Source organism: Bison bison, unplaced genomic scaffold (genome assembly GCF_000754665.1).
Source record: "Bison bison bison isolate TAMUID 2011002044 unplaced genomic scaffold, Bison_UMD1.0 scf7180017864037, whole genome shotgun sequence".
Lineage (NCBI taxonomy): Eukaryota > Metazoa > Chordata > Mammalia > Artiodactyla > Bovidae > Bison > Bison bison.
The window spans coordinates 9,905,408-9,928,318 of record NW_011494609.1 but is presented as its reverse complement, the minus strand read 5'-3'; the positions used below and the strand labels follow the sequence as shown (position 1 = coordinate 9,928,318).

General features: G+C 42.6%; 1 protein-coding gene across 1 annotated transcript in view; it reads left to right on the top strand.

Annotated features, from left to right (window-relative positions):
• The window catches only part of BACE2 (beta-site APP-cleaving enzyme 2), a 112,771-nt gene that overhangs the window by 69,899 nt on the left and 19,961 nt on the right, over positions 1-22,911 (top strand). Inside the window, exons 9-10 of the mRNA XM_010835013.1 lie at positions 4,934-5,083; positions 9,171-9,339. Coding sequence (XP_010833315.1) covers positions 4,934-5,083; positions 9,171-9,339 — 319 coding nt within the window. The remainder of the gene's footprint in view (positions 1-4,933; positions 5,084-9,170; positions 9,340-22,911) is intronic.

The window sequence follows — 22,911 nt, the reverse complement described above, 5'->3', positions numbered from 1 at the left end:
TGGATGGTGGTGGTGTTTAGTCGCTAAGTCATGTCTGACTCTTGCAACCCCATACCCCTCCAGGCTCCTCTGTCCATGGGATTTCCCAGGCAAGAATACTGGAGTGGGTTGCTATTCCTTCTCCAGGGGATCTTAACCCAGGGATCAAACCCGCATCTCCTGCATTGCAGGCAGATTCTTTACCACTGCACCACCAGGGATTCCCACTTTATTCTTTAATATGAACCAGCAAATAATTCCTTCACTTTAATCTCAGAGGTCTTGGATCTAAAGATGCAATGCCTTTCAGTATTTCAAATAATAATATAGTTGCTATGGCACTTTTTTAAACTATGGAAAAATAAACCACTTGGTAACACATTAAATAGTAAACCAGGAACGTGTTTGTAGCTTTTTAAACAAACCAAAAATTATGCTCCTTTTTTGGCCTTCATCCAAGCTATGCTTTTTAACTCCTACTTCTGTAACAAAGTATGATTCACAGAAGACAAAAGTCAGTCCACCAATATAGTAATTATTTTATGACCATGCTTTGAAATACCATTAAAATCCTGGTAAAGGACAACATGCCTTGAGGGCCTGGTTAACAGTCATCCCAGTGTGACCCCAACTTTCAGTTCGTTCAAGCACCAGGATGGACCACGAAGCATTGATGGCAAGGACCACAGCCTTGGGGGGCAGATGGACTTGAATTTAGTCTAGTTTCTGCCACTTATTAGCTGAGTGCCTTGTGGGGCAGGGGGTACTCTTGTGCCCCCTGAGAGCCTCTGTGTTCTTATCATGGCTTGTTGTGAGGGTTTAGGGTAACACAATGGGTGTTTGGTCAAGAAGTACTTCTATTTAATGTCTAAACCGTGGTGCTACCGCTATTTGTTTGGATGTAAGATAAATATTTCTCTCAGCTTCTTGGGTGTCTTCATAAGCGTCTGTCCATGCAGGGCCACTCTTACAAGGTCACCCAAAAAAGTCTCTCTGCTGGTTCTGACTCCAGTGAGGCTGACAGTCCCACGACTCCACTGGGCTGTGGCCAAACCCAGAGACTGATGGATGGAAGAGGCACAGCGGTTACTTTGTCGCAGGTGATGTAGCAGGAACAGAGAAGAAAGAGCAGGCTTTTGGTTGTCCTGGACCAAAACTTCAAAAGTCTGAATAAAAATGCTATGGGAAATGCAGCAGGCAAATCAAAAGAACGCAGAGGGAAAACCAGAAGAAACATCGAGGTCCTTTGTGAACTGGGAGGTCAAGAGTACAGCGGACAAAAAAGCCAGAGCAAACCTCTACCTTGTCTAATATCTGCTGAATCAGAAAAAAAGTGGCAGCCAATGTTTTTAGTGCCTTAAATTTAGGAAACTGGCTGAAAACTAGACCATGCTGGAAATACAGAGCAATATGCTGCTTTTCTTCAGAGTAAAAAATGTCCTCAGTGAAATTAACATGCACATCTTCAAATTTAATATTCTGAGCTGTCAGGGTTTTACCCACCATCCCAAGGACACACTGGCAGCACCAGCATGTGACTCCAGCAAGCCCATGACCAGCCTGGGCCTCTGCAGATTTTGTGACTTCAGCCAGAACCAGCGGGGCTGTGGCGGAGGGGTGCTAGCATGCCTGAGGTCAGCACAGCGTGTGTTCAGCAGTGCCTGACTTTGTAAGAAAAGCACGAGGTGGAAGGAACGAGATTATGAAATGTGTTTGCCTAAAATAAAATTATCCTCTGGTTTCAGTGCCTGCATCAGGAAGGAGAGGCCCAGGAGGATGTTTGTCTTGAGCAGGGAAAGCTCAACAAGGGGGATGCTCTCTGTCTCACGTGCATGGACCAGAGATGTGCGTGAGCTTTCTCTCTACTGGGTTCATCTCAGCTGGCTCTCTTCACTTGGGTTTTCTTTCTTAGTTAAGCAAAGGGCTGGCTTCAGAGAGGTAAATACCGTACAGATGCCGGCCTCTGTCTTTGGGCCTGGATTGTTTAGATGGGATTTTAGAAATGAATAGTTTGTAGGTCTGTAGTTCTTTTTAATTATTGAAGTTAATTCACAATGTTTTATTGTTTCAAGTGAACAGCAAAGTAATTCAGATATACATAGATATAGATATGTACAGATAGATCCTTTTTCAGAGTCTAGAGTCCATTGGACAACAAGGAGACCAAACCAGTCAATCCTAAAGGAAATCAACTCTGAATATTCATTGGAAGGACTGATGGATGCTGAAGCTGAAGCTCCAATACTTTGGCCACTTTATGAGAAGAACTGACTCACTTGAAAACAGCCTGATGCTGGAAAAGATTGAGGGCAGGAGGAGAGGGGGCTTGACAGAGGATGAGATGGTTCGATGGCGTCATTGACTCAATGGACATGAGTTTAAGCAAACTCTGGGAGATAATGAAGGACAGGGAAGCCTGGCATACTGCAGTCCATGGGGTCTCGAAAAATCAAATGTGACTTAGCGACTGAACAACAGTACAGGTTATTACATGATATTGAATACAGTTCCCAGTGCTATATGTTAGTCTGTTTTTTAAATGAGCCTGGTAGGGAGTTTTGTGTTCAATGGGGACCTGGGCTCCCCACCTGTTCAGCTGTGACGCCCTTTTTGGCTCAGGCCCAGTGCTTCTGCATCTGCAGAATCCAGCAGCAGGATGATACCTTCTGTAAACTGACTTTTGACTTTCAACTCTCTGATCTGAGTGTACAGACTCTCCCCCAGGATACAAGGCTTGGCCCCCCAGAAGCCTTCCAGACTCACAGGCACCACTTTGGAGGCAGACAATCCCCTACTCACTCCTGCACTGAGCCCCTTAGGCAGATTATTTGGCCCCTCTGAGCCTCATTCTTCATCTGGAGATTGGAGCTCTTTACCCCCCATGCAGGCCCCACCACCCTTCACTCTTCCTGAAACCCAGCAGGGTGACCAACCCCTCCTCTCCCCCTCTCAACTCATCCAGCAGGGAGTTCTTCCCTGTGATACACATTTCAAACTGACTTCACTTTTATAAAATGCACAAATATTGGGTTGGCCAAAAAATTGGAACTTTTTGGCCAACCCAACACATTAAGGCATTAGAGACTTTGCAGGTCAGCACTGCAGTGGGTGAAGAGACTGCAGGCCCTTCCTCCTAGTTGTCTGCCCTGAGGAGGTGGCTCCTGCCCTGCATGGTCCTGAACAGGCAGCTCTCACCGTGTGTTCATCCGGGGACACCATGTTTTTCTCAGTTGCTGTCCTCCTTGACCTCCGCAGCACCCATGCTTACCTGCCTTATCTGTTCTCTCGGCTTCCACAACACCCTCCTCTTGGAATTTCCTCTCCACCCTGTGCCCTGCTTCATGGGGGTCTCCTTTGCTGGCCCGTTTCTCAGGGTGGGTCCTGCACCCCTCCCTTCTCCCTGTACCCTCTCCTAAGTAATCCCATCCATGGCCACACGATCACTTCCCACCCATTGGTCACTGACTTTCAAATGCTTCTGTCTAGCACAGGCTGACTCCCTGGAGATTAAATTCAAAGAAGTGACCTACACAAATCCTGCTAGAATGCCTTAATCACATCTCATGTGCTCAGATCCCTGATAACTGATCTCTGATAAGTGCCTGATGGTGCCCATGGGTCCCTCCCAGCTGTAACTCCTGCTCCTTCCTGTCCTTAGTACCAGCCTCCATAGCCTCATGGTGTCCCGTGGGACAGGTTCTGTGCTCTGCCCGCCCTGACACTCACCTACTGCTCAACTTAGCTCATGTACTTCTTCCTCTGGGACCCCAACAGACACCTCTTCCTTCCAATCAACCTCTTCTAGCTCCACTTCACATCCACTTCACATCCCCTGTCCCATGCCCTCCTAGCTCCACCCCTGCCCCATGCCCTCCTAGATGCCCCTCATCAGGTGTCCTCTTAGCTCTGCCCCATCACAGGCACCTCTGCTACTGACCTGAGTAGGGCAATGTACTGGGTGTGTGGAAAGAAACCCATCCGACACAGTCCTTCTCTCTGGGAGCTGGCAGGAAGAGGGCAGGTCTGCTCTTAGAGACCATTGGATCTGGTGAGAGGGCTCAGGAGTGATTTGTAATTAACTTATAGATTCAGCAACTGGTGGACAAGCATGATCGGCTTTACCCTTCCATCCCCTGATGAGAGGCATCAGTGAACGTTCTGTGTTCTTGGTCATTCATTTTTTCTCTCCAAGAACATTCCCTGTGTCTTTCCTGTGGGCCAGGTTTTAGGACTATGGAGAGGAGATGGGGGAGCCGACAGCAGACCTGTATCCTTAGAGGAATCAGGTTCTCCTGCAAGAAACAGAAGTTAACCAACCACACCAATAAATGTAAAATTATAACTGCTATAAAGAGAAGCGCTAAGGAAGAGAGATACATGGTGGGATACCAGCACTGTGGGGGATAGTCAAGGAGGACTTCCTGGACAAGGTGGAATTGGAGTTGAGATCTGGAGGAGAAAAAAGATGTTCCAGAAGAGCAGAGGGTCACCACAGGGCTGTGTACCAGGAGGAAACTTACTGGGCTCGGGGAATGTATAGGGAAAGTGATGACCAAAAGGGCTTTGAGCACGTTTAAAATCTGATCTCTCTTCTAAAGGGTATTGCCTACTACAGTGTGACTCTGGGTGAGTTATTTCACCTCTCTGAGCACTGGTTTCCGCTTCTGTAAAGTGGAGGGGGAGCTGTTACTGCACTGATATGGGTGTTGAGGACTAAGGTGCCTGTGGCAGGGCTAATATCAGTAAGTAATCCACATGCCTGGGTAATTTTACTAATTTTTATTTTTGTCATCACCATCACTCTTTCAGAGGACTGATGTCTCCGCTCTGCTGTCCAAATTAAACAGAGTTTATCGCCGTGGGCATCTGGCAAGGTGACGAGGAGAGCTGGGAGCTACTTCCTGTTGATGCGCCAGACTTGTCACTGTTTGTCATGTGATCTTGTTTTGTCTAGATTCCAGAATTCTCTGAAGGTTTCTGGACTGGTTCCCAGCTGGCATGCTGGACGAATTCTGAAACACCTTGGTCTTATTTCCCTAAAATCTCCATCTACCTGAGAGACGAGAACTCCAGCAGATCATTCCGTATAACTATCCTGCCTCAGGTACGAACGTAGATTTGTGCTTTTGTCTTTTTAACATGAAACATGCAAAAGTAAAGCACTTCATGCATAATATATGCATTTCGATATCACACCTGTATTAGGTAGCGATTGCTGTGATAATGCTACATAACAAGCAACCATGAAACACAGCAGCTTTCATCAGTGAGCTTTTATTCCTGCTCGTGAGTCTGGCCAGGTCTGCTGGTCTCTGCAGGCACATGTCCCTGGTCAGCTGATAGTTGGCCAGGGATAGGTTGGCCTTGGTTTAGGATGGTCTCAGGTGGCCTCACTTGCATATCTGGTGTCTTGGTTGATGGAGAGATAAGACCATTGTCTCTCACCATCCTGGCTCACAGGGTGGCAGCGGGATTCTGTGAGACAGAAAGCAAACTCACAGGGGCTCCTGAAGTCCAGCCCAGAACTGGACTCCTGGTGCCGTGTTTCCCAAACCAGGCCAGGGGCAGCCCAGGTTCTCCAGGGGAGGATGGAGATGCCAATTCCCAATGGGGAGAACTGCAAGGCCACATCACAACGGTGTGCCTACCAGGAAAGGTCAAGAATTGAGGACACTTTTGCAATAAGTACCAATAACACCAATATATGGTTAGTTCCAATTTATTGATAAACAGAAACTAAAACTGGATGCTCAGAGATGAAGCTATGCATTTTTCCATATTCAAGCAATCATTGACTCCTCCTCCATCCTAAGCATCTGTCCTCCCCCGTCTCACCTCTCCCTGCTCTCTCCATCCGCAGAGCCCTCACTCTCATCCCCTCTCACTCCCACCTCAGGACCCCGGGAGTGCCCTCCACACACCCCCACCCTCTCTTCCTTCCAAACCACTGCCAGATTCCTCCTGCTAAGCCGCAGCTCTCTACCCCACTATTGCCATCCTGGAGACTCGCCACTGCGGCTTTCCTTGACCTCACAGGACCCGCCCTGGTTCTCCAGCCTGTTTCCTGCTGAACCCTTGACCTTCCTTCCCCTCTTGGTGGCTGTCCTCCAGTACTGGGCGCCTGCTCCATCTCCTCACTTTGCTTCCCCTCCACTGCCTGAAATGCCCCCCTCCTCCCCACTCCCTCTGTGTATCCACATTCTTCCCATCCTTTAAGACCCAACGCAAACAACTCTTCTTTGTTGAACCTCTGCCGAGCAGAATGGTCCACTTGTGAGCTTGCCTTGCAAACTTATAATGCATGTTTTCTAGTCCACTCATCTGGCCCGGAATCACATCTTCAGGGTTGAGTTTATGCTGTTGTCGTTTTCATTTGACTTCTTTTTTCTTTAGTTGCACACACGCTTATATTTCTTCCCCCATTAAATTATTAATTCCTTGAAGATGAGAATCATGAGATTCAAAGATCATCTTTCCTTTTCTAACACTGCTCTCTGGTGAGGGGGTGGTGCATAATAACTGTTTGTTGAATGGACAGATGAATGTGTCTTTGTTGCAGTTTGGTGAATTTGAGATAAAGGAGTGGGACTGGGGGATAGGGAAGGAGGAATAATTTCAGAAGAAAAAAGGAAATGATAAATATTGCCTTTTCCCTGTTCTCAACTTTATATAGAGAAGTGCATTCCAAAAATGGAGAGCTGTTAGGGTTAGGATTGAAAGCTTTAAGAGAAATAACAGCCCAACAGAGGACACAGACACAGAGCCGGAGGCTTGAGTTACACTTACAGCACTGCCCTTGACTCACTCTGTAACTCTGGACGGTCACTTCTCCCTTTCTGTGTGTGTCTCTTTAAGTATAAAAAGAGAAATAATAATACTCGTCAAAGACATTTTCAGAAGACTGCAGTATCCTTGGGTGAACAGCACTGCGTAGGGTGATGTGAGAATGATATGTTTTCAGCACCTTTAAAATTATGTGCTCTCTGTGATTAAATTTTGGTCAGGCCACCAGCAAAATGTGGACATTATTTCACCAGTGTGGTTTGTCACTAAACTTGAAACCCAGCTTGAGGACAGAGGTAAATGTGAGCTGCAGAATAAATGGCGTGTGGCTGAGTCGACAGTCAGGGACTCTAAGAAGCAGGAGGAAAGCAAGCTTGCAGGGTGAAGTCTGTCATTACATCCAGAGCAGGCAGTAGCCATCTGAGCTGAAGATCCACTGGGGCCCATCAACTGCTTTCAGGACCAAGCGCTGGGTGAGCGTGAAAAGATAATGAAGGCGGTCTGGGAGTATTGCATTTAATTTGCACATCTCTGCATAAGAATTCAGTTTTATTCTCACTTATGAGACTGTAGATATCTCTTGGTTGACTTTGACATGTCCACATTTTCAGTCTTTTAAAATCTGCTCTCCCCTGTTGTCCTGATTTCTCCTTCATCATCCCCATCCCAATTGCTTTCCATTGCCTTGATGGGAAAGGATGACAGTCAGGAACCATCACCTGATGAGAACCTCATGAGCCCCATATTCTAGTAACACACCCTTGGGGACGGCGCTGGGGGCCTCCCTCCCAGCCCTACCTGATTGAAGCCCTTCCTGACATTCAGAGCAATCATCAAGGCTCCTGGCCACCCAAATCTTAGAATGAGGTCCCTACCCAGGACCATCCAGGCATCAGCAGCAGTAGATGGATGATCGATTCTAAGTGCAGAAGAGTCATGTCAAAAAACAGAGTGCCTGTGCCCAGCTCTATTTTCCAAAACCACATGGGCTGAATCCTGTGTGTGTGTGCTCAGTCATTCAGTTATGTCCAACTCTTAGAGACCCCATGGACTGTAGCCTGCCAGACTTCTCAGCCCATTGGATTCTCCAGGCAAGAATACTGGAGTGCGAGGCCATTTCCTTCAGGGGATCTTCCCAACCCAGGGATCCAACCTGGTCTCCCCCATTGCAGGCAGATTCTTTACTACCTGAGCCACCAGGAAATCCTATTTGGCTTATTTTAAAAAGCAGCCCCGGCCCACAGGGAAATTCTGATTTTTTTTCATATAATCCTAAAAACATAAATAGTTTCAACCTAAATACCACCAGATTGTCTATTTGTGCTATTTAAGTTTGAAGGCAGGCATTTTACTCTGAGACACAGCAACACTGGAGCTTTCTCAACATGTTACAGAATTTACAGTCTGGAGTTTTTACTGGAAGTCAGTGGGGACACACAGAAAGGTCAGAGTGAAAGATACAAATTCAGTTTGCATCATGTTTGTGTCAGTGTCATCAGTTGCATTTTATTTGGTGATTTGGGGGGCTTTTATTATGGAATTCTTTCATTCAAAGGCAGGTGTGTGTGTGTGTGTGTGTGTGTGTGTGCACTCTAGGACCTGCTTACAGGGCCTTAAATAGAAGTGTTTTAGTAGCAGCTAAATACATCCACTACCTTTTCTTAATTTATATTGACCCTCAGGAGAAGTTGTCTATTTCATTACACTGATCAAGCTCATCCATTTAACACACACTTACTGAGGCCCTACTATGTGCAGAGCATATATGAGATACCTAGGAGCCAAGAACAGAGTTGAGAATAGGACGATTCCTTGCCTTGAAGAAGGGTTTACAGATAGACAGCAATCAGTGCCTGGTTTAAAACTGCTGTACCCACCCCCTGGACATGGCAGCTGGTTGATGTCCAATGGGTGATGACTCCAGAACCACCCATTTGGGCCCTTGCACACCTTTCTGCCTGGAGACCCCCTCCCTCTTGTCTTCACTGCACATGACAAGTACACCGATGTTCATCTTCCTCGTGCGTCACTTTGATCATGCGTGTTTTGATCATGCAGAGAACATGTTATTCATCTTTGTATTGCTGGTACCAAGGACAGTGTCCAGGCCTTATGAAGTGTTCAGTAAGTCCTGAGCAGATAGGTGGCAGGTGGATGTATGGACAGATGGATGACTCCTAGATGGGTGTACCTGTGTACAGTCAGAGGTGCTGTGCATGCTGCTGTACTTCAGCAGGTTCCTCACCAGGCACATGGTCCCAAGTCCCGGATGGCAGGGCTGGTATCGTCCTCTCCATTCTCTGCAGCTCTGATGGCACCTTGGAGGGACTGAGCACACAGCGACCTCAACAGTTCTGCGATGTTGCCTGATCTGGGCTTTTTCTCTCTTGCTCTTTCCTCTTCAACAGCTTTACATTCAGCCTATGATGGGGGCTGGCCTGAATTATGAATGTTACCGGTTCGGCATCTCGCCTTCCACCAACGCACTAGTGATTGGTGCTACCGTCATGGAGGGCTTCTACGTGGTCTTTGACAGAGCTCAGAAGAGAGTGGGCTTCGCAGCCAGCCCCTGTGCAGGTAAGTGATGCTCCCGTCAGACAGGGAACCTCGGGAGAGCACCTGATGTCAGATAACTGACTTGGAAGCAGGTCTTGATGACAAGTCAATGCTGTTGAATTGTTTCACTCATGCCTGTCATCAACAATCAAAATCTTTGCAACAGAATGTACTTTGCAGGTTGCAGAAAGGAATCAGAATAATTCATGCCAAACTTTTAGTCCAGTGCTGCTGTTGTCTTTCAGTCACTAAGTCATGTCTGACTCCTTGAGATCCCACGGACGCAACATGCCAGGCTTCCCTGTCCTTCACTACCTCCTAGAGTTTGCTCAACTTCGTGTCCATTGAGTAGATCATGCCACCTAACCATCTCATCCTTTGTCATCCCTTTCTCCTCCTGTCCTTGATCTTTCCCAGCATCAGGGTATTTTCCAATGAGTTGGCTCTTCGCATCTGGTGGCCAAAGTATTGGGGCTTGAGCTTCAACATCAGTCCTTCCAATGAATATTCAGAACTGATTTCCTTTAGGATGGACTGGTTTGATCTCCTTGCTGTCAGTGCTGAGCACACAGCAAATGCACAATGAATGTTAGTCATTATAGTCATGTCTCACATTAAACTTAAAATGGCATCTCATACCAGGAATAATAATACTTTATGGGACCTTGGGGGTGAATTACAGTCTTTGGACAATGACAGCAAAATGAATAAAAAAGAAAATTCATAGATAAACTGTGTATATTTTCTTCTTCAAAGATATCCTCATTATGAAATAAGAGTTAAATGCCTGTCATTGCTATTTTCTGAATCCTAAAATCTTAAAACTAAGAAGTCCATTTTTCTCATTGAATGTTTTTGAGGAGATGGTATGAGGATGACACAGGAGTATTATTCAGCGATATCTAGCTTGACAACTGGGTGGCTCTTCAGAAAGACCAGGAGAGCACAATAAAGCTGATAGGGTGGTTAAACCCATTCCACTAGGAAATGTCTGTAGAGTAAGCAGTTTACTTGAAATGGAGTGTTCCCATAGCACACAGTTTAGAGGGAGGATCAGGTACTTCTGACTAATAGCCGAAGCTAGCAAGAAAAAGGCAGATCTCAGTGGCAGGAAATTGAATTGCTAGAGGGATGAATAAAGCATATGCACCAGGGTAGAGGCTGGGAGAGATGTTGCACTAAAGATAGGGTTTCAGAGGATGGAAAACATCCCACTGCCTTGAATTCAGGTTCAGGAACATCCTTGAGTTGTGCTGATATCATGCTAAAGGTGATTGTTCAGTCACTCAGTCATGGCTGACTCTCTGTGATCCCATGGATTGCAACACGCCAGGTTTCCCTGTCCTTCACTATCTTCCAGAGTTTGCTCAAACTCATGTCCATTGAGCTGATGATGCCATCCAACCATCTCATCTTCTGTCACCTCCCTCCCCTCAATCTTTCCCAGCATCAAGGTCTTCTCCAGTGAGTGGACTCTTCACATCAGGTGGCCAAAGTATTGGAGATTCAGCTTTACCATCCATCCTTCCAAAGTATATTCAGGGTTGATTTCCTTTAGGATTGACTGGTTTGATTTCCTTGCTGTGCAAGGGACTCTCAAGAGTCAGCACCACAGTTCAAAAGCAATTCTTTAGCGATCAGAGGAAGAACAAGAAATGTGAAGTAGATAAGAACTAACAACAAAAAGATAAAACAGAAGAAAATTGAGGGTTATAGTGAAATACATGACTATTACGTAGTGAAAGAAAGAAAATATGAATTTGATTTAAAAAAAATAGCCTTAAACATTAGCTGTAGCTGTAGGACTGATAGGGAAGCTGCTGACCATCCTGGTAGCCTGCACTTGAACCAGACCTTCACTTTGACCTAAGACCAGTGGAGATATTTGGAAGGGAGTGAAGGAGGTGAGGGTATACAGGGAAAATGCCAAATGCTCACAGGTGGGTTTCAGTTTTTATTTCTTACTGTCTAAATTGCTAAAACATGGTTGTAAAATAGAGGCCCAGTAAATAAAGTAGGTAAGTGATGCTTCATATTCTCATTTCAACAACACTGTCTATTCTCACTAAGTAAAATAACAATATGGAAGACTGAAGATAGATAGCAAATAGAAAAATTGTATCTGGACTTTTGTTGTTTAGTCTCTAAGTCATGTCCTACTCTTGCGACCCCATGGAATGTAGCCCACCAGGCTCCTCTGTCCATGGGATTGTCCAGGCAAGAATACTGGAGTGGGTTGCCAATTCCTCCTTCGGGGATCTTCCCGACTCAAGGACCAAACCCATGTCTTCCACACTGGCAGGCGTACTCTTTACCACTGAGCCACCAGGGAAGCCCATCTTGACTATAGGCCACTTCATACTGTCTATAAATAAATCATCCCACCCCATGTACAATTGGATGTCTTGCAGTATATCTTAAATACCAACGTGGATTTCTTTGACTTTGCCTTAGTGAGTAGACTCGGCTCCTTGAGGCTTGTCACTTTTTCAGTCATGAGTAAATGTTTACCTTTCAGGTGTGTATTCACCCTTTCAACCAGCTAGATATCACTGCAAGAGCGCTTTCTCTGCAACCTGAAACACTACTGTATCTCCCATGACTCTTTGCCTTCTTCAACCCAGAGGATGTAAGAAATAGAGCAACTTTCTCCACAATTTCTACTCTCTTGTTAAATACCACTAAAGTAGAGGCTACTATGGCAACAGCCATTAGATTGTCCACTTAATATAGCAGAGAGCATAATCACTGCATGTTTCTGAGTGAATTTCTGTTGGAAGTAGTTTAATATTAAGCATCTCTAAGTAGAGCGGAAATGGTATGGACCTAACAGAAGCAGAAGATATTAAGAAGAGGTGGCAAGAATACACAGAAGAACTATACAAAAAAGATCTTCATGACCCAGATAATCACGATGGTGTGATCACTCACCTAAAGCCAGACATCCTAGAATGTGAAGTCAACTGGGCCTTAGGAAGCATCACTATGAACAAAGCTAGTGGAGGTGATGGAATTCCAGGTGAGTGATTTCAAATCCTAAAAGATGATGCTGTGAAAGTGCTGCACTCAATATGCCAGCAAATTTGGAAAACTCAGCAGTGGCCATAAGACTGGAAAAGGTCAGTTTTCATTCTAGTCCCAAAGAAAGGCAATGCCAAAGAATGCTCAGACTACCACACAATTGCACTGATCTCACACACTAGCAAAGTAATGCTCAAAATTCTCCAAGCCAGGCTTCAAAAGTACATGAGCCATGAACTTCCAGATGTGGATTTAGAAAAGGCAGAGGAACCAGATATTAAATTGCCAACAGCCACTGGATCATCAAAAATGCAAGAGAGTTCCAGAAAAATATCTACTTCTGCTTTATTGACTATGCCAAAGCCTTTGACTGTGTGAATCACAACAAACTGTGGAAAATTCTTCAAGATATTGGAATACCAGTCCACCTTACCTGCCTCCTGAGAAATGTGTATGCAGGTCAAGAAGCAACAGCTAGAACTGGACATGGAAAAACAGATGGTTCCAAATTGGGAAAGGAGTACCTCAGGGCTGTTTATTGTCACCCTGCTTATTTAACTTATATGCAGAGTACATCATGTGAAAAAGTGGACTGGATGAAGCAGAAGCTGGAATCAAGATTGCCGGGAGAAATATCAATAATCTCAGATATGCATTTGACACCACCCTTATGGCAGAAAGTGAAAAAGAACTAAAGAACCTCTTGATGAAAGTGAAAGAGGAGATTGAAAAAGTTGGCTTAAAACTCAATATTCAGAAAACTAAGATCATGGCATCTGGTCCCATCACTTCATGGCAAATAGATGGGGAAACAGTGACAGACTTTATTATTTTGGGCTCTAAAATCACTGCAGATGGTGACTGCAGCCATGAAGTTAAAAGATGCTTGCTCCTTGGAAGAAAAGTTATGACCAACCTAGTTAGCATATTAAAAAGCAGAGACATTACTTTGCCAACAAAGGACCATCTAGTCAAGGCTATGGTTTTTCCAGTAGTCATGTATGGATTTTCTTTCTAAAAAGAAAGCTGAGTGCTGAAGAATTGATGCTTTTGAATTGTGGTGTCAGAGAAGACTCTTGAGAGTCCCTTGGACTGCAAGGAGATCCAACCAGTCCATCCTAAAGAAAATCAGTCCTGAATATTCATTGAAAGGACTGATGCTAAAGCTGAAGCTCCAATACTTTGGCCACCTGATGCGAAGAACTGACTCGTTGGAAAAGACCTGATGCTGTGAAAGATTGAAGGCGGGAGGAGAAGGGGACGACAGGGGATGAGATGGTTGGGTGGCATCACTGACTCGATGGACATGAGTTTGAGCAAGCTCCAGTAGTTGGTGATAGACAGGGAGGCCTGGCGTGCTGCAGTCCATGGGGTCACAGAGAGTCAGACATGACCGAGCAACTGAACTGAACTGAACTGAAGCAGAGCTACATTCTTCCCTGCATTTCACCATGCATTCTTTGTTAGGTGTTCTTATACAAGTTTTGTTGCTATTTTTTTTTAATGTATTTAAGTTCTTGGTACTTAAACATTAGATTTTACTGGCTGTGGGAATATACTCTTTGTCTCCTCTTTAGTGCAAATTGTTTAGCCATTAAAGTAATTACATCCCTCAGGGCAGCAATTAGGAGCCAGACAGTGGAATAAAGTGCCATAGTAAGTGGAAGAGATATGCTGCCTTTTTTATTTTTTAAAGTGTTTAAGTAATAACACGTTTGAAATGAAATTTTTTCAGTTGCAAGGAGCCATATATTATGCACATACTTGGGAACACCCAGATGTAACAAATGCTAACATTTTGTCATATTTTCTTCAGAAATTCATTGTAGAAATAGATAAATATAGCCAACACCCTATCCCACTGCCTTCCCAGAATTACTCCTTATGCTGAAATTTGTGTATATTCTTTTCATAATTATAGCATGTTTATAACTTCACTATATGGCTGTAAGTATCGTGGATTAGTTATTGATTGCTGTGTAATAGTTACCCGCAAATTTAGCAGCGCTTCACGGCCTTGTGCAGGTACTGAAGGTCAGGAATTGAGAGGGGGCTCAGCTGGGTGGTCCTGGCCCAGAGTCTCTTATGGGGCTGCAGAAACCTGAAGTCTAGAGGGGCGCTTCCAAGCTCACTCACTTGGTTGTTGGCCAGAGCCCTCTTTCCTTGCCATGTGGAGCTCATCACTAACCAGCCCAAATGTTCACAAGGCAGGGCACTGATCACGCCAGAACAATGACCCCAGAGAGAGAGAGAGAGAAAGAGCAAACAGAGTCCCTGACATGAAACCACGGCCCTTTTATAATCTAATCTTAGAAGTTTGTGTCATTTTTTAATCTATTGTTTAATCTATCACATATGCCTACACTCTTGGTCACACAGAACCACCTTGGTACTATATAACCTGGCAGAGGACTACATGGAATAAATATTAAGCAGCCGGGAATCACAGCAGGTCATCTTAGAAGCTGCCTGCTCAGTTCAGTTGCTCAGTCATGTCCAACTCTTTGCGACCCCATGAACTGCAGCACTGCAGGCTTCCCTGCCCATCACCAACTCCCGGATCTTGCTCAAACTCATGTCCACCAAGTCAGTGATGCCATCCAACCATCTCATCCTCTGTCGTCCCCTCTCCTCCCTCCTTCAATCTTTCCCAGCATCAGGTCTTTTCCAGTGAGTCAGTTCTTCACATCAGATGGCCAAAGTATTGGAGTTTCAGCTTCAGCGTCAGTCCTTCCAATGAATATTCAGGACTGATTTCCTTTAGGATGGACTGGTTGGATCTCCTTACAGTCCAAGGGACTCTCAAGAGTCTTCTCCAACACCACAGTTCAAAAGCATCAGTTCTTCGGTGCTCAGCTTTCTTTATAGTCCAACTCTCACATCCATACGTGACTACTGAAAAAACCATAGCTTTGAGTAGACAGACCTTTGTTGGCAAAGTAATGTCTCTGCTTTTTAATATGCTATCTAGGTTGGTCATAGCTTTTCTTCCAAGGAGCAAGTGTCTTTTAATTTCATGGCTGAAGTCACCATTTGCAGTGATTTTGGAGTCCAAGAAAATAAAGTCTCTCACTGTTTCCATTGTTTCCCCATCTATTTGCCATGAAGTAATGGGACCTGATTTTTGAATGCTGAGTTTTAAGCCAGCTTTTTCACTCTCCTCTTTGACTTTCATCAAGAGGCTCTTTGTTTCCTTTTTGCTTTCTGCCATAAGGGTGCTATCATCTGTATATCTGAGGTTATTGATATTTCTCCTGGCAGTCTTGATTCCAGCTTGTGCTTCATCCAGCCTGGCATTTTGCATGATGTATTCTGCATAGAAGTTAAATAAGCAGGGTGACAATATATAGCCTTGATGTATTCCTTTCCCAGATTTGAACCAGTATACTTTTCCATGTCTGTTTTTAACTGTTGCTTCTTGACCTGCATACACATTTCTCAGGAGGCAGGTAAGGTGGTCTGGTATTCCAATATCTTGAAGAATTTTCCACAGTTTATTGTGATCCACACAGTCAAAGGCGTTGGCATAGTTAGTAAACCAGAATTAGATGTTTTTCTGGAACTCTGTTGCATTTTTGATGATCCAGTGGCTGTTGTCAATATGATCTCTGGTTCCTCTACCTTTTCTAAATCCAACCTGAACATCTGGAAGTTCACGTGTCACATACTTTTGAAGCCTGGCTTGAAGAATTTTGAGCATTACTTTGCTAGTATGTGAGATGAGTACAACTGTGTGGTAGTCTGAGCATTCTTTGGCATTGCCTTTCTTTGGGATTGGAATGAAAACTGACCTTTTCCAGTCCTGTGGCCACTGCTGAGTTTTCCAGATTTACTGGCATATTGAGTGCAGCACTTTCACAGCATCATCTTTCAGGATTTGAAATAGCTCAACTGGAATTCCATCACCTCCACTAGCTTTGTTCATAGTGATGCTTACTAAGGCCCACTTGACTTCACATTCCAGGAATCTTGCTCTAGGTGAGTGATCACACCATCGTGATTATCTGGGTAGTAAAGATCTTTTTTTCTATAGTTCTTCTGTGTATTCTTGCCATCTCTTCTTAATATCTTCTGCTTCTGTTATGTCCTACCATTTCTGTCCTTTGTTGTGCCCATCTTTGCGTGAAATGTTCCTTCGGTATCTCTAATTTTCTTGAAGAGATCTCTAGTCTTTCCCACTCTGTTGTTTTCCTCTACTTCTTTGTATTGATCATTTAGGAAGGCTTCCTTATCTCTCCTTGCTATTCTTTGGAACTCTGCATTCAGATGGATGTATCTCTCCTTTTCTCCTTTGCCTTTCACTTCTCTTCTTTTCTCAGCTATTTGTAAGGCCTCCTTAAACAACCATTTTGCCTTTTTGCATTTTTTCCCCCATGGGAATGGTTTTGATCACCCCCTCCTGTACAATGTCACGAACCTCTATCCATAGTTCTTCAGGCACTCTATCTATCAGATCTAATCCCTTGAATTCCTTCTCCAAGAATACTGGAGTGGGTTGCCATTCCCTTCTCCAGGGAATCTTCCTGACCCAGGGATCAAACCCAGGTGTCTTGCATTGCAGAAAGATTCGTTACCATCTGAGCTACCAGGGAAGCCTAGAAGCTGCCTGCTGCTGCTGCTAAGTCACTTCAGTCATGTCCAACTCTGTGCGACCCCATAGACGGCAGCCCACTAGGCTCCCCCGTCCCTGGGATTCTCCAGGCAAGAACTCTGGAGTGGGTTGCCATTTCCTTCTCCAATGCATGAAAATGAAAAGTGAAAGTGAAGCCGCTCAGTCCTGTCCGACTCTTCGCGACCCCAGGGACTGCAGCCTACCAGGCTCCTCCATCCATGAGATTTTCCAGGCAAGAGTACTGGAGTGGGGTGCCAACGCTTTCTCTGATCATGTTTGCTAGATTTTCCAGTTTGAATGAGTACAGGTCATTCATTGTGACTGCTGTGCAGTTTCCCATTATATGAGTATACCCAGATCATTTAGCCAGTCCTACCTTGATTAACCCTTGGGTTGTTTCTGATATTTCAGAACTTTGTGCACATGAATGAGACCTTCTGTAAATGGAATTTGTAGGTGACTTGTATGCCAGCCTTCAGGATTACTGGGTGCTATCATATTTTTCTTTGCAGCAGCTGGACTACTAGAGTTATACAAGAATTTTCATTCTGTCAAAATATTACCATATTCATTTCGTTTTATTTTTGTCAATACGTATGTGAAATAGTGTCACATTTAAATTAACTCCTCCTAAAATTACATAACTTTTGATATGTTTATGGACTGTTTAACCTTTTTATCTGATAGTGAATTTTTCTGGTAGCAATTTGTGCACATTTCTCTATTTAGTTTTTATTGACATGCCTAAGTTCTTTCTATATTCGAGAAGCTATTTTTCTGGGTTATGTGCATGGCAATTATTTTCTCCTAATCCCTCTGGCTTTTCTTGGGTTTGGTCTCTTTTATTTATGCTTTTTAATTAGTGAAATAGAATTTATTAATCCCTTTTTAAGGCTCTTATTCTGTACCTTTTTTGAGAAATTCTTTCTTGCTCTAAAAAAATAGAAATTATTTTTCTTCTAAAGATATGATATACTTTTGTTTCATCTTCTTCTAAAATGTGAAGTAGGAATCTAATTTTTCTGAGGCCATTGAATTTTCTCAGCATCATTTTTTGCTTATATGCTTTTCCAAACAGTTTTTTCAATATTTCACTGTGAAAATTTTCAATATACAAAAAGAGTAAAAGTAATAAAATAATGTTCTGCATACCAACCATCTGGATTTAATTTTAACATTTTGCCACATATTGGTATATGTGTATATGTGTGTATGTATGGTTTGCTGGGAGAAGGCAATGGCAACCCACTCCAGTACTCTTGCCTGGAAAATCCCATGGATGGAGGAGCCTGGAAGGCTGCAGTCCATGGGGTCGCTGAGGGTTGGACATGACTGAGGGACTTCACTATCACTTTTCACTTTCATGCATTGGAGAAGGAAATGGCACCCCACTCCAGTGTTCTTGCCTGGAGAATCCCAGGGACGGGGGAGCCTGGTGGGCTGCCATCTATGGGGTCGCACAGAGTCGGACACGACTGAAGTGACTTCGCAGCATGGTTTGCTGAACCATTTGCAAATAAGTTGCAATGTTTTGGTATTTCACCCCTAAATATTTCATTATTCATCTCAAAAATAAGTATATCCTCCTACATAATCATATCAATATGAAACCTAAAATGTAACAGTACTTACCTAATATCATGTAATATCTAAACCATAGTCCAGTTTCCCCATTTGAAGGCCAGTTGTTTTATAGAATGGATCATACTCAAATTTATTGGAGTATTTCTTGATGGTATCATTTAATGTTTGTTTGACATCAAATTCAAATTTCCTGTATACTTGAACTTCAGTCTAAAGGCTTGATTAGATTCAGGTTAAATATGTTTTGCAAGGTACCTACTAAACATTAATAGCATCTTTGCCATGTATATATATCTGGGTCTATTTCTGAGAATTCTGTTCTGTCCCAGTAGGGGCAGTTTTGTATTCTTGTGCTATAACATATGGTTTTAATTCCTGTAGTTAAAAGAAGACTCACTGTCTTGTAGGGGTTCGACTCTTTCTCCTTATTCTTCTTTAAAATTGTACCGTCTACCTTTGTTGTTTTATTTGTCAAAATCTCTGAAGAATCATACCAAGATTTTGGTCAGAACCATACTGAATTTGTAGGTTAACTTAAGAAGAAATCAAATCTTTACTGTATGAGTCATTTCCCCATAAATGTGCTAAATCCCATTTGTTTAGGTAATCTTTCATGTCTTACACCAATGCTCAGTAGTTTTCTCTAAACAGGTCTTAACATATATACTTATTACCTCTCTATTGCTATGAGATTATTTAAAAATGTACATTCTAATGGGTTGTTTGGTATACAAGCATTCAATTTTTTTTGTATATCAATCTTCTATTAAGCCACCTTGCTGGATTCTCCTTTTTTAAAATAGTTATTAGAGTCACTTGGATTTTCTTTGAAAAGTTATATGATCTTCAAATAGTACATTTTTGTCATTTCTAATCTTTTATATTTTGTTTTTATTTTGTGATGCTTTTAAAGGCAATATTGAATAGAAATGGTAATGAATATTTTTCCTTAATTTAATGGGAGTAATTATTATTTTTTACCATTGAGCATAATATTTGGGATAGGTTTGTGGAATTCCCTACTAATCCTCAGTTAAGGGTTTCCAGTAGTTTAGTATGAATGAAAGAAACCACTTGACAATGGTGGTTTAACATTTCTACTAATGTTAAACAGACTCCTACTCAATGACTCAACAATTTCATCTTAGGAGAAAGAAAGATGTATGTCCACTCAAAGACGACCAGAAACAGCTTTATTCATAAAACCGACCAAGAGTACTGCATTCATTTAGTCGTTCCATAAAACTATCATTTCCTTCTAACTAAGAACAGCCTCCTACAAAAGAGAATGGGTAAGCAAATGGTCATCTTTCCACTCAGTGTAACACTAAAAGCGAAGTCGTTCAGTCATGTCCAACTCTGCAACCCTAGCGTTTTTCTTTTCACTGAAGAATGTACTTTAGGATTTCTTTCATTAAAATTTGTGAAAGGTATATTTTATTTCACCATTTCTATTTTTTTTTTAATAATTTCATTTATTTATTTTTGGTTGCCCTGGACCACGGGCTTTCTCTAGTTGGAGTGTACAGGCTTCTCACTGCGGTGGCTTCTCTTATTGGGGAGCACAGGCTGTAGGCACGCGGGCTTCAACAGCTGAGCACATGGGTTCAGTAGTTACGCTGTGCACATCTAGGGTGCTTGGGCTGTCGTACTTACTGCACACAGGCTTAGTAGTCGTGGCTCGCAGGCCGTAGAGCATAGATGCAGAAGTTGTGGTGCACGGGCTGGGTTGCCCCGTGGCATGTGGAATCTTCCTGGACCACGGATTGAACCCATGTCCTCTTTATTTGCAGGTAGATTCTCATCCGCTGCACCAGCAGGGAAGTCCTCACCATTTCTTGAATCATAATTTAGCTACGTATGGAATTTAGGATGACCGTTTTCCCTTTGTGTTCTGAAGATGCTATTCATTATGCTCCTGCCATCATAATTGGCAGTGCGTTTCCATTGTTACATCTTGAAGGGTAATCTTTTCTTTTCCCTGGACAATGTTGAGAGTTCTTTTAATTTTATATTTTTGGTGTTCTGAGTTTTCACCATGATATATCTAGATGTAGGTTATTTTATTAGCTTGCTAAAACTCATTGTACTCTCTGATTCTGATAATTTATGTTTTTCATCATCAACCCTAGAAAATTCTCAGTAATATCTCTTCCACTATTGCCTCATATCCATTCTTCCTATTTTCTTCTAGTCTTCTATAAAATAAATTTTGGGATTTCTCATTATTTCTTACATATCCCTTGACCTTTTATTCATATTTTTCTCTCCTCATCTTTGCTGATTTCTGTGTGGGCTCCTGAGATACATCTTGTATTAGCCTCGTTCTCTCTTCAGCTGTGTTTAATCTGTTTAACCTATTCTGTAAGTTTTTAACTACATTGACTGTATATTTCATTTCCAGAAATGCTATTTTGTATTTTCTCAAATGTACTAGTTTACTTTTCTATCCAATCCAATGAGTCGCTCAGTCGTGTCCAGCTCTTTGCTACCCCTTGGACTGTAGCCCACCAGGCTCCTACCTCCATGGGATTTTTCCAGGCAAGAATACTGAAGTGGGTTGCCATTTCTTCTGCCAGGGGATCTTCCCAACCCAGGGACTGAACCCGGGTCTCCTGCATTGCAGGCAGACTCTTTACTGTCTGAGCCACCAGGGAAGCCCAAAGTCAATCATATAGAGTACATAAAATCTTCCCTTATTATTAATTTTTGAGCATCATGATCTGTTGTATGGGTGTTTCCTAATTTGTTTAATCCTTATTGATAGATATTTAGATTATTTCTAAACTTTTGTTGTTACAATGATGCTACAATGAACACCATTTATATATGTCTATTCACACATAAGAAAGTATACCTCCAGGTTGGATTACTAGAAGTAAAATTACTGGGTTGAAGGGTGTAGCATTTGTAATCTTGATGGATGTTGTCACATTGCTTTCCTAACAGGTTATGCTTGTTTATACCTGGCTATAGTAGTTCTCTAGCAATGTATGTGATGGCCTGTTTCTCCAGTCAGACTCACCAACATGGTGACCTTGGGGAATTTTGCCAATCTGATGGGTGGAAAAGATTATCTCAGTGTAGTTTTAATTGTATTGCTTTATATAGGTGAGGTTGAGTTTCTTTTTATGTATCTAAAGGCATTTGTTTTTCATTTTCTGTGAACTATCTACGCTGATCTTTTCCCCATTTGTTTTTTGTTGGGTTTTTAGTTTTTTGTGTTAATTTGTAAGAGCTCTTTATGTGTACATTTGTCTGGACGGGGCGAAAAACACTAAAATTCGTATCTCAATTGTAAATTATTCTTAAACTTTGCTTCTGATGAATTTTAGTGTAAAAACTATTTACTTTTATGCATTTAAGTATATCAGTCTTTTGCTCTAAGGTTCTTGGGCTTAATGTTCCATTTCAAATTATCTTCCTCACTAAAATTATTCTGTGAGTTAAGTACTTTTACATCTGGTTTCCCCTGGCATAGAATGTATAGATTAAATATCTTCCCCCAAGATGACTACCAGATTGTTTCTATAACATTTATCAAATGATCTATCTCTTCTTGACTAATTTGAAGTCCCACTATTATTGCATACCAAATTCAAATAAATACTTGAGAAATATATATTTATTTCTGAACTTACTATTTTGTTCAGTTGATATGTTGTAGAGTATTATTTTCCTTTTGTTCTTTTTTTCAAAACTTCTCTGCTATTCTTAATTTTCTTTTCCTTTATGAACTTTTGAATCAGCTTGTTCAGTTCAAAAAATAATCTTGTTGATGTTTTAGTGAGCTTTTAATCCCTTTAAACGCAGCTATTGTATAATTTAAGCAGATCGCTGTATTTTCTAACGTTGAAGGGGAGCTCATCTCCCTGTTTCGTGTCTGCTGATTGTTCTCTCATGGTGGATTTGTTTTCTCACTTGGTTCGTAATTTTTTTGTTGTGAACTTATCTTTGGTGAAAGTGAAAAGTGAAGTCACTCAGTCGTGTCCAACTTTTTGTGACCCCGTGGACTGTAGCCTACCATGCTCCTCCGTCCATGGGATTTTCCCGGCAAGAGTACTGGAGTGGGTTGTCATTTCCTTCTCCAGAGGATCTTCCTGACCCAGGGATCAAACCCGGGTCTCCCATATTATAGGCAGATGCTTTATCGTCTGAGCCACCAGGGAAGTTCATCTTTGGTGAAAGTGCTTTTATTTTCCCATCTGAGAGACTTCAGCGCACTTTGGTTTGTAAAAATGTTCCTATAAAGCAATTTTGCATTTTTCTGTTGGGTGTTTTCAAACCAAATATAGGGTTTCTATACCAAGTTGTATAAATTTATATGTCAGCCATGCTTGAGGTACTGGTTTGGAGGTTCCATTTCTCATGGAAGA